Source organism: Vespa velutina, chromosome 2 (assembly GCF_912470025.1).
Source record: "Vespa velutina chromosome 2, iVesVel2.1, whole genome shotgun sequence".
Classification (NCBI taxonomy): domain Eukaryota; kingdom Metazoa; phylum Arthropoda; class Insecta; order Hymenoptera; family Vespidae; genus Vespa; species Vespa velutina.
Window position 1 is genome coordinate 1,497,555 of NC_062189.1, and position 12,892 is coordinate 1,510,446.

The 12,892-nt window shown below is 28.8% G+C and overlaps 3 protein-coding genes across 3 annotated transcripts; 1 reads left to right on the top strand and 2 right to left on the bottom strand.

Annotated features, from left to right (window-relative positions):
• Positions 1-80: 80 nt before the first annotated feature.
• LOC124946503 (peptidyl-alpha-hydroxyglycine alpha-amidating lyase 2-like) lies at positions 81-6,870 on the bottom strand. The gene is made up of 7 exons (XM_047487263.1): positions 5,932-6,870; positions 5,627-5,784; positions 4,509-4,707; positions 2,998-3,193; positions 1,350-1,535; positions 444-553; positions 81-317 (listed from the first exon to the last, which is right to left on the bottom strand). Exons 1-7 carry the CDS (start codon positions 6,070-6,072, stop codon positions 207-209), a joined length of 1,101 nt encoding a protein of 366 aa, XP_047343219.1. The 5' UTR covers positions 6,073-6,870; the 3' UTR covers positions 81-206.
• Positions 6,871-7,939: 1,069 nt separating this feature from the next.
• On the bottom strand, positions 7,940-10,944 carry LOC124946508. The gene is made up of 3 exons (XM_047487268.1): positions 10,675-10,944; positions 10,144-10,269; positions 7,940-9,634 (listed from the first exon to the last, which is right to left on the bottom strand). The coding sequence occupies exons 1-3, from the start codon at positions 10,684-10,686 to the stop codon at positions 9,452-9,454; spliced, it is 321 nt and encodes a 106-aa protein (XP_047343224.1). The 5' UTR covers positions 10,687-10,944; the 3' UTR covers positions 7,940-9,451.
• A 539-nt stretch (positions 10,945-11,483) lies between these two features.
• Positions 11,484-12,561, top strand: LOC124946507 (NADH dehydrogenase [ubiquinone] iron-sulfur protein 4, mitochondrial). The gene is made up of 3 exons (XM_047487267.1): positions 11,484-11,659; positions 11,811-12,143; positions 12,241-12,561. The coding sequence occupies exons 1-3, from the start codon at positions 11,598-11,600 to the stop codon at positions 12,416-12,418; spliced, it is 573 nt and encodes a 190-aa protein (XP_047343223.1). The 5' UTR covers positions 11,484-11,597; the 3' UTR covers positions 12,419-12,561.
• Positions 12,562-12,892: the final 331 nt, after the last annotated feature.

Consider the following 12,892-nt stretch of genomic DNA (forward strand, 5'->3'; position numbering starts at 1 on the left):
GGGGCATTTTTTTCAGTTTTTTTTCTTTTTTGTTTTTCTTTTTGTCATTGTTATTTTTATTATTATTCTTCTTCTTTTCATTTTATTATTCGCTCGGGCTTTTTATATTTTTTGCGTGGTTTTCTTTTTTTTGTTTTTTCTCTTTTTTTTTTTTTTCTTTGGTTAACGTCATTTTTATACACAAGTTTAGGATCGTTCGTTGATTTTCATACTTCTTTTATCAAATCGAACTTCCATACTTTGTTAGGACCTATTTCGCTGACGTAAAGTGACGTGCCGTTGGGGGATATCCCGATGTCATGTGGATTTTGAAAATTCTAAATAAGGAAAATCATGAGAATATCGTATTAACGAGAATTATTGGAAATGAGCGTTTAGTTTTTTTTTTCTTTCTTTTTTGTTTTCTTTTTACATAACATGACATACGGTGGGAATTTACTTACGCCGTATTCAGGGAACCATAGATTGCTGATTCTTCGAGTATATGGATTTATCATGTAGCCTATTGCACTTGAACTGAACACCATCTTATTCACGGCGTAAATCCAGTCACCTGCATTGACGATGATAATAATAATAATAATAATAATAATAATAATAATAATAATAATAATAATAATAATAATAATAATAATAATAGTAATAATAGTAATAATAGTAATAATAATATTAATTACAAAATTAATTTGTGCAACCTAATGTTTATTTTATTAGAAAAGAAAAAGAAAAAATTATCCTTTTATTATGTACGATATCGCTCGTCTATATTACTTTTTTTTTTATTTTAAATAATTCTCAATTTTAGTCTTGTAGATGTCAGAGAAAGAAAAAGATCTTAATGAAAATGACGGAGAGGGGGGGGGAGGGGAAAGGAAATTATCTATCCCTAAATTAGAGAAATTAATAATAATTATTATTTGTATAAAAACAAGAAAGAAAAAAGATAAGATTAAAAATTTATTTCGCAACGGAGTTATACAAAATAGGTCGAAAGTTTCCAAACGATCCCGAAGGCTTGTTGATATTAAATATATTGTTGATTTTAAAATAACAATTTTAAATTAAAAAATTGCCATTCGCAAAGTTAAACGACTAAATAATCCTTGAAGTTTTGAAATATGAAAAAAAAAAAAAAAAAGAAAAAAAAATTTCTCTAAAATGTCTCTCGAAAGAATAAAGTAATAATATTTTGATATTTTAAATGATCCGACAACTTTTGATCGTCATCTTGCAATTAAAAAAAAAAAAAAAAAAAAACTAAAGATCATAATAATGATGATAATAATAATAATAATAATAATATAAACAAGATAAAATAAATAACAAGAATAATGATAAAAGATACTTACGATAAGAGGCAACAGCGAAAACTCGACCAAAGAATGAGACAGAATACGGTGGTTTAGAGATAACGATTTTCGATCCAAAAGGTCTAACATTTACACAAAGTACTCTTCCATTTTCTCGATCAGCAATGCAGAGATCTCCATTGGATAATATCGTTAATGAATGTGGTATCAGTAGATTTATTCGGTCTAAAAAGAAAATTTTCATTCGTATTATTAATCAAAATTATATTAAATCGATTATAGAGTTACATTATTCGCGATCAAATACGTTAGACATGTAGATTTCGAATTTTGTGATATCGATCAAAGATATATATGAAAGAATGAAAATATTTGAATGTTTGATTCGAAAAAAAATTTTCTTCTTTTTTTATCAACGAGATAACATTATTTTCCTTTTTCTTTTTTTCCTTTTGATTAGATTACCAAGTATACATGTAGTTTCAATTTCGACGAATTTTCTGATTATTTGTTTCTCTTTTTTTTTTTTTTATTTATTTAAATAATATAACGTAAGAATCATTTTTTAAAACAAATATTTTCAATGACAATGACAATGACAATAACAACAACAACAACAACAACAACAACAACATCAATAACAATAATAATAATAATAACGAAAATACTAGATATGTTAGTGAAAAAGAAAAAGATGGAAGTGAATTCGTAAAATCAAGGAATATCTTTAAGGGGTAGAGAGGAAGAAGAGGAAAAAAGAAAAATAGAAAAGAAAAGAGAACACACACGCGTACATACAAGCACGCAGCAAAAAGGAATTAGAATAAAAACACTTTTCTACTCATTCAATCGGTACGTTTATTGATCGATCTATAGGTGTTTTGTAAATAAAAAGAGAAAAAAAAGAAAAAAAAAAAGAAAAGAAAATTGTAAAAGAAAATAAATAAATAAACAATGAAATGATAACGATCGATTAATTATACAGAAGATGGTACATTGTCTCGAAGTATTTACAAATAAAAAAAAACATCGGATACGTAATACAAACGATCATTATTATACAATAAACAATTAATACGACAGATTTCATATATCGAATTTAATATTGATATTGAAATTTCCGGACTAGTGTATTAAAATTTTTTTTGCAAAAATAATAATATTTCAATAATTTTTATTCGTATTATCAACAAACATTACGTTTAAACTATTGACAAATGTTTCTTACAATTGTTCTTTTCTCTTTTTCTCCCCTTTTATTTTTCTCTTTCTTTTTCTCGAGTAAAAATCATCTTTCAATTGTCGCTTGCGTATCAATAATTATAAATACATACGTATCAATAATTTTATTACAAATATCTATCATTTAATACCGATCGATACGAATATATCGAATAAAAATGACGAGGCAGAGATTATGATAACGAGGGCGGGGGGGGGGGGGGAAAGGGGCGTGAAGTGCGAGAGGAGGGAGATTGAAGTCGTGGGGAGGGGGCGGTGGAGGTGGAGTTATTAGGTACGAAACAAAACAAAACAAAAAAAAAGAAAAAAGAAAGACAGAAAGAAAGAAAAAAAAAAAACATTCAATGGAGGAAACGACACGACGACATTTTAAAATTTACACAAACATATGAATAATTTTTTCAACGTTTAAATGAAACGTTTTACGTAACGACCGACAACGTACGTCCTTCTATGCTGTAACGTGGCTTTCCCATTGAATCGAAGAGAACAATCCTACGATTGCAATATCCGTCAGCTACGTAGATCTCGCCTGTTGACGGTGCCACAGCTACCGACGTTGGTTGACAAAAGTGTTCAAAATCGTTTCCTGGCTCGAATCGTTGACCAAGTGACAATCCGAGAGTCCCATTACTGTCGTACTGTTATTTTGGAAAAAAAAAAGAAAAAACACGAGGGAGAAAAAGTGAAAAGAGAAAAATGTAAAGGATGTACGAGAGGAAGACAAACGAGAATAAGAAAAAGAGGAAGAAATAAACAACAACGACGACGACGACGACGACGATGACGACGACAATAACAAGGACAACGAAGGACAACGACGATGACGATGATGATGACGACGATGACGACGACGATCAAAATTTTTTTATCATTCTTTGTCGTAGGGGTGGAGGTGGTTAGGGTTAGGGGGAATACCCATACGTCATTGTTTTTTTCTTCTTTTTTTTTTTTTTTTACAATATTAAAAAAAAAAAAACAAAGAAAGAAAAAAAATTTAAGAAAGGAGTTAACTTCGTTTATAGATATTTTTATTTTTAATATGTATAATATAAGCAGATGAATATCTCCGAGGAAATTAATTAAATTAAATTAAATTAAGTTAAATTAAATTAAATTAAATTAAATTAAATTAAATTAAATTAAATTAATGATTAACGAAATTACTGATACAACAGGCTAGTAATATATATGTATTAAAAAAAAAAAAAAAAAAAAAAAAAAAAGTGAAAGAAAAAAAGAAGGAAAAATATTCATTATTAATTTTACAATTGATTTAATAAGTATAAAAAAAAAAAAAAAAGAAAAAATAAGAAAGATAACTCCCGATTGCAATAAATCTAACGTATTGGATTCTGAAATGGTTGGTATTCACTTTCGTGTAACACCCCGTCCCCCCTGAATTATTCTAATAATTAAAAAAAATAGTAATTTCGCAAATGTACACTTGAATCGTTGAATCATAATTTGTTCTTTTTTCTTTCTTTTTTTCTTTATATACATATACATATATATATATAGCAATATAAGAAAAAAAATATCTAACTTTCAAAACTTGGAAACAACTTGTACTTTTCTTTTCTTTTTTCTTTTTTTGTTTTTTTTTTCTTTTTTTTTCCTTTTTTGTTATTGGCCTGGGTTACAAATCGTTCGTGGACTGCTGTTTTACCGATTGATTTTTTGATTTGAATTAATTAAAGCAAAATGGATAGATAGATAGATAGAGAGAGAAAGAGAACGAGAGCGACAGAGAGACAGACAGACAGACAGAGAGAGAGAGAGAGAGAGAGAGAAACAGAGTGAAGATGCAAGGGGTTGGAGAGATCTTTTGGTGGTGAGGATAGGCAAATGTTAAACGTGAGAGGATGGTAGGGGTTGGGATTAAAGATACGATTGGGGATCAGGGGTAAAGCAAAATAATTAATAATAATAATAATTATTATAATTAATCGTTACCTTAAAAACTTGATGGAGTGCAATATCGGTCAACCACACGTTTCCAAAACTATCAATGTATATACCGTGTGGCAAATAAAACGTGTGATTTCCCCAACCACGTATAACTTCACCAGTTTTAGGATCCAACGTTAATACAGTATTTTCTTTAATCGGTCCTTTATATTCTTCTTGATAAACGTTGTCATTGGTGAAAGTACTATTTCGTAATAAAATCATATGATATTACAAATGATTATTTAAACGAGAACGAAATTACAATTTGTTCTACGAATTTTTTTATAAAATCGATCCCATTTTTTTTCTTTATTAATTGCGACATTCTTTAGTAATTACGATATTTTATTAATTACTGTATCTCGATTGTAAATGTATAAAAAAAAAAAAAAAAAAAAAAAAAAAAAAAAAATAAAGAAAAATTAATTGTGAATCGATATACGCAATCCTTTTATATATAATACTACAAAATTCATTGTCGTAGTATCAACATAATATCGTAATCTTATTATCATTAATAACAATAGTTAATATTCAATATAATCAATATATAACTTCTTTTTTTTTTTTTCATATGAAAGATATATACAAAATTTATTCTAATTATATAAACTTTTTTATTCTAATTTTATACACTTTAATATTATACACTTTTGTTTTATTATCATTGGATGTAAAAATCATAAATGCATGAATAACAACTTTCTCATTTATATTTCATCCGTTCAACTTTAATATTGTGTTATTAAAAAATTATATATAAATATTTCAATATGTTAAATCTTGAACGAACGATAGATTATTTCACGAAAAAGGAAAATAAAAAAAAACGAAAAGGACAAAAGAAATAAAAAAGAAAAATATGAGAGTGATAAGAAATTCTTATTGGCATTATCTATTCGAATAAATTCATTGTAAAATTCTATATAATTAAATACAAAAATCTTAAATATACGAACAATACTTTCTCGTTATTTTTCATGCGCTAAACTTTAAAATCGTATTGTTAGAAAATTATATGTTAAAATCTTGAACAAACGAAGATTATTTTACGGTAAAAAAAGAAAAAAAAAAAAGATGAGAAAATAAAAACATATATAAGAATGTTAAGAAATACTTACCCGTATTCCCACAATCGATCGGCGCGATGGAAGACGACTGGATATCCCAAAGGATCCACCGAGACACCAGAAATCTGGCCAAGATTTTCTGGTCCTATCCAATCACGATTCTCCACTGGTTTCAACAATTTCTCATTCATTCCGACAGTTATCAGTGTCTATTAGTTGAGAAAAAAAGGGGAAAAAAACAAAATCAAACGACGATGAGAGATCGATCGAATGAATAGAATAAACGAGCGAACAAAAATAAACAAAACAAAAATTAAAATAAAAAGCAAAAATAAATGGAGATATATAAAACTTACCGTATAAATGTTAGACAGGTCATCGTTGTAGGATCGATCCCTTTCAAAAATCTTTGGCCCATTGAGATCTGACGTGACGTCATCGATAAAAAATAAACCAAGTAAAATTAAAAGAACTTGCCCGATGACGTTCCACGACATTGAAACTCTTTGAGATCTTCTCCCTTGTGGTGATACGTGACCGATCAACTGGCTCACTCCAAACTATCTTCTCCTCGTCGAACTTAAATCGATAATTCTCTCTCTTTCTCTCTCTCTCTCTCTCTCTCTCTCTCTCTCTCTTTCTCTCTTTATCTCTCTTTTACTCTTACGCGCGAGCGCGAACAAACACGCACGTACGCATTAAGAGGATAAAATCCGGCACGACGACGTTGAAACGAATAATAATAATAATAATAATAATAGACGATAAAAATATCGACGAATATTAAACGATATCGGATAATAAAAAATATTTAAATCAAATTGAAAATAATTATTATTACACTTAATCACGAAAAAGATTACTTACGATTATCGTACCGGAAATGTATCTCAATACGACGGAAGATTTATGACGAACAAAATAAAACTTTAACGATAATGGAAGCAGTAAGGTGATAGAATTTTATAGGATATAATAAATATAAACGAGAGAAATAAAAATAAATTAAAGAGATTACGAGGAGAAACGATGTAAGAGATAAACGAACGGATAAAAATTATAAAGGAATTATTCGTAGATTGAATAATATTCTCTTTAGAATTATTAGAAAGGAATGGATTTTGGAAGCCAGGAAGTAAATCCAAAACGCGAAAAGTAATTTAGAATGAGAACGAAAGGAAGAAGTAGAGAAAAAGAAAAAAATAGGTGGGGCTAATGTAAAAAAGTGAATTTTTGTCTGACAGCTGGCGAACGTGTTGTTCTATCAACCGTTCTAAGCCAACTGCACTTGGTCCAGGATCCACTGGCAGGACCTGCTCCGTCATATCTCTCCGGGTCAACTGGGCCAATCGATATGCGCGCGCAACTATAATGGCGCATCACAAATCCCGGCCAAATTACGTATATATGTTGTCGTCGGATAGGTTTAGTAAGATCATATAGATATTGTTGTTTATATTTCCTGGACGAAATCCTCTTGACCTTAAGAAACTCAGACGCCTTTGGCGTAGTAGACTTACTCCTGTATATTATATTTCTCCTTGGCTTTGGAATAAAATACATTTCATTGATCCTCTGGAATATCTCTCATCTTGATTGTTATATTTAACCTTTAAAATCTACGTCTCTATCAATGTTTTATCAACGAAAGAAATCCTGTCTCGTTTGTATAATTTTAAAAATATTTTTGCTTTTTCCTTCATTCTTTTTTCCTTTATTTATTTATTTTTTTTTTTCTTCTTCTTCTTCTTCTTCTTTTTTTCTTTCGTTCGATACGCACATTCATTCGTACTAAACAAACGTGGCCTATTGAAAATTTTATTTCAATTAAATAAAAGGCAGATTAAAAATTCATATGAAATTGAATATTTTAGAATCTTGATATGTTCGAATTTTTTTTTTTTTTAACTCTTTTGGATTTTATTTTTTCTTCTTTCTTTTTTTTTTTTTTTTTTTTTTTTTTTTTTTTTCATTCGATATGCCACAGTATAACGTTTGAAAGTTTTTGTATTTGAAGATATTGCGTTAGATAAATGATTTTACATGAAGCTTGATAAATTTTACAACTACGATCTCTTTTAAAAGGACAATTTTCATGCGCACGCACATGCACGCACGCACATACAAGCAAACAGAAAAAAAAACAAAATACATCCAATCACGATTTTATTTGAATTATTGTAGAATAAAATCATTAATATATCATAAGTTTGTGAAAATAAATAATAATCTTTCGTTCTATCATTTATATATATATATATATTTTTTTTTTTATTATTATTATAACATCGTCAAGATATCGATATACATAGATAAATTACAATTTTGATTAATTTTTTTCTTTCTTATCACTTCTCTTACTTCTGTTTCTTTTTTGTTATTTTTCTTTTTTTTTTTTATTTCTTTTGCTTGGAATTAAATGTAACGTTACAGAGTAATATCACAAAAATTTCACCTGCTTTACCCTTCTTATTTACTTTCTCTAATTATTAAGCCCTTATATATAATGTGTGTGTGTATGTGTGTGTGTGTATATATGTGTATCTATTATTTCTATTATAATAATTCATAAGAGATTGTGATAAAGTAAAGCAAGCAAGTTCGAAGTGTTTGATTTTTATATTTGATTTCAACAAGATTAAATATTAATTATTACTATATATATACGGCAAGAGAGTGGCAGTGATATATAAATATTTTCTTCGTAAATGTGAAATATAATTATATTTGAAATAATTCGATTAGCTCGTAAATTTTCACGCGAGTTATTTTTTTTTTTTTCTTTTCTTTTTTTTTTTTTTTTTCTTTCTTCTTTTTTCCTTCGTCCTAACTTTACTATCATCGTCAAATTTGGAAGACTTAAAGAAACTTTATATAGTGCGAGATATTGAAAAATATTTCCTTTCATTTTTTTATTCTTTCTTCTTCTTCGAAAAATTCGATGTGTTTGCGAAATCAAATTAATAAATCATTAATATTCCATAGGAATTTTATTATTATTATTATTATTATTATTATTATTATTATTATTATTATTATTATTATTATTATTAGTATTATCTTTTTTTTTCCTTTCTTCCTTTTCTCATATTCTTCCTTCTATGTAATGAATATAGTACCTATTATTACTACTGATTAGAAATATCATGGCAGTAGTGAAGAATAATCGCGTGCCTTATAATTTATAACAATTTAGGTGTCATAATATAATAAATATACGTTGTAAAGAGACAATGGGGTCAAATGTAACACTTCAAACGTGTTCTCTCTCGATGTTTAGATTAAAATATTATTAATTAATTAATATACCAATTGATAGTCTCTAGAATATTATCAATCGGTTTATATATATATATATATAACAACATGGGTGCCGCATGAATAACTCGTGAAAAATCATTGAATAATATATACATATATATATATATATATATATATATATATATATATATATATATATTAGTCAATACTAATTTATGGTCATCTTATGCCGATGCTATATAAAAAAAACGATTCAAAAGATATCTAAAATTTCATTTGATTTCATTTGATTTCATTTGATTTGATTTCAATCGATTTCTTCGTATTAAAAGTATCATCGAGAATTGCAAGAGAATTTAGATTAAAAATTTTGTAGGATGTCGCTCATGATGGAAGGGTAAAGGGATATGGGATAGGGGCGATAGAGATGGGAAGAGAATGAGGAGAAGGATGTGGAGGGGTTGGAGGGGAAGGATGAGGGGGTAGGAGAATGAAATATTTGATTTGACGTAGTATAGACGTAAACAGGACTAGATAGATATTTTACATATGTATCTGTGTATGTATGTATGTATGTATGTACGTATGTACGTATGCATCTACGCGTTGTCCCGGTTACTTATCGATTTCCAGAGTCAGCGAGGTTTCCGGCTGAGTCCAAATATAACCTGTGCGCGTCATACTGCAATGTGCATCGTAATATCTCCCAGGAGAACGGCAATAGGACCATCTTGGACAACGGCAACGAAATTTACTATGAAACTCTTCCTTGCATACCTCGTTCCACCAACAGGTTCTCTAAATTATATAACGATAAAAGTAGATACGATTTCGATCTGATTTATTAATCTTTATATATATATATATATATATATATATATATATATTATATTTAACAGATTTATTTATTTATTTATTTATTTTTTTTTATATTATATTTCGACATTTTCCAGTTTGTTTACATTGAGTTAGTCTTCGTCCTTCTTTTTTTTCTTTCCCCTCCCCCCAACCCCGCCATCACTCTCTCTCTCTCTCTCTCTCTCTGTCTTTTTCTTTTTTCTCTTCCCCCACCCCCTCCTCCCGTCCTTCTTATCGTAGCCGTCATCGTCATTTTTCACCATCGAATCACTCGTAAATATATTCTTATTTTGTTCTTTTTTTGTTTTTAAAATAGAGATAAGATTCTTCTTCGACAGAAAAAATAAAGAATAGACAAGGTAAGAAAGAAAATAAAATGTTTCTTTTCTTTCTCTCTCTCTCTCTCTCTCTCTCTTTTTAAATTATTTTTCTTATCAAACTTGGCCTACCTCTGCTAAATATCCTCTGACACTCTGATCGCTATAATTTCTCTTTGCTATAATGTGTCTCGCATTGACGTAATAAACGCCAATTAAAAGAATTAATATAGCCGACATTAAGAATCCTGTTTTGTCCTGTTAACATTACAATGTTTTGTTAAAATTAAAAGAAGAAAAAAAAAAGGGGAAAAAAAAAATATATATATATATTATTTATGCATGTGTCATGATTGATTATAAACAACTATACATATATATATATATATGTATGTATACACATACATAGAAAGAGTCGAAAGTATCGAGTAGAAGTCTCGTGCGATGTGACACCAAAGCAACAGCTGTTAGCAACAGTTTAGTTTATGTTCTGATCGATGATAAAACGTGAAGGAACAAACACGTTATATTATTCAAATATATTGATCAAGAATTCGATAAGGGTTATCGTGTGACACCGCAACAAGATATATCAAATCTTATCGATACTATTTCGTGACACTTCGAGGGAACGTGAATTAAAATGAAAAAAAATGAACTTACTTTGCCCGGCATCTTCGGTCTCTCTTTTAACTTCCTTTTTTGTTTCTTTTCTTTTCTTTTTCTTTTTTTTTCTTTTTTTTTTTTTCTTTTTTTTTCTCCTTTATCACAAACGTATCACGAAACCAACGAGACAATTTAATACGAACGTTAATTAAATTTACATTAACGAATTTTTAACACTTTTCAGATCAAATGCATTTCTTCGGAATGGTTGCGACCAAGAAGCATGATACCTTGCACGATGCAAGTCGTTATGGGTGGGTGGGGGACGGTGGGACGGTGGGACAGTGGGGCCGAGGACGGAGGGAGGAGGACGGAGAGGGTTGGTGGGGAGACGGGTAAAATGCGTCCCGGGCATGCGTGCATCTTACACGATATAAACAGACCTATCCTCCTTTGCATCCTTTTAAGGGGGTAGGTCAGTCAATTTTCCACATTTCCTTTGGATACTCGAAATCGATTAATTATATATTAATTAGAATCGTTAGAAGGATTATACGATCGATTTATTCTTAACTTTATATATTCTACGTTATATACGAACGTCATCTTCTTTTTCTTTTTATTTTTTTATCTTCTCTTTTACTTTTTTTTTTTCTTTCTCTTTAAATATAAATAATTCGTATTATTTTGTTTATTTATTTTCTTCGATTTATTGAAACTTTTAATAATATAACAATACTTGTAGCAAATTTTATGCGTTTAATGTGACGACGAATGATATAACGAAGAGATTTAAATATTTCGCGGGTTTCAATATACAATCTTGATCTCGATCTCGATCTCGAACGAATTGACCAATCGAATCGCATACGTCTAAGTTCCAATAGGAGTTCTTTCCTCTTGTATTCCGTAGCCGACATTTTTAGTGTTTATTCGTTTATGTCTTTCTAATAAAAAAATTTTCATTTTATTCGATAAATATGGCGTATCGTGCATTGCTACGAAGATGCACCAACGAATTAAATATCAATGGGAATGAACGGTGAGTTGATAATGCATTATTAGTTTTGTCTTACGTATTAATTATAATCTATGACATATTCGAATGAACATAACCTCATACCTTTTATATAACCCTATGAAATTTGTAATTTTCTTTATTATCGGTACGTTAATTATTATTTTTTTTGCAGCTTTATAAAATTATTCTCTACGAGTTCCATTAAATTAGAAAAAAAAGAAGAAACAAAGGAAACACCTTCGACTGATTTGAGGTTATATGCTGAAAATAATCCGTTCTTACCTAGTATCGACGAACCTACTAAAGCAATTATCACAGTGCCAGTTGTAGAAGACGTTGGTGCAGTATCAGGAGTACCAGAAGAACATATTAAAACTCGTATGGTACGAATATATCAACCTTCTAAGAATTCTATGCAATCTGGCACCAATAACATTCATTACTGGCAAATTGATTTTGATACCCGTGAACGTTGGGAAAATCCATTGATAGGATGGACCTCGACGTAAGTAATCGTACAATTAATTTCATTGTCTTAAAGTAAATTATTTTTAATGTATTATTATTAATGCCATAATGATTATAATAATATTTCGATTAAGGGGAGATCCATTGTCAAATGTAAAAGTTGATTTCTCAAGTAAAGAGGCAGCAATCTTGCATTGCGAAAGAATGGGTTGGAAGTATTACATACAAAAGCCAAATCAGGTTGGCCCAAAGCCTCGTTCTTACGGATCGAATTTTGCATGGAACAAACGCACTCGGGTTTCTACTAAATGATGCAAAGTGATAAACAATAGAGGTACTATCGTTAGTCATTGAAATATGTAAATAATAATAATAGTAATAATAATAATAATGATAATAATATAATTCTATGTATAAAGATGCTATAATTCGGTTGAATAAACTGATAAAACGCATTACTTTTCACTATTATTAGCATCAGAAAAAACAAAACGAGAAAAGAAATGGCATATAAGAAGTGCACAATCCATAATAAAATCTCCTGCGTTATCTAGCAATAAACTTCAATATTTTATTATTTAGGAATAATTATATATATATATATATATATATATATATATATATATCTTTATAATATAATAATAATATCATAATATCGATAAAACAAGCAAAAAGATTCCTATATGATAAAATCTAAATAATCTCTTATCGATTATTTATTCTTTCAAATACGTTATTTGAATTATTGCTAATATATAATAAAATATTTGATACTAAATAACTATA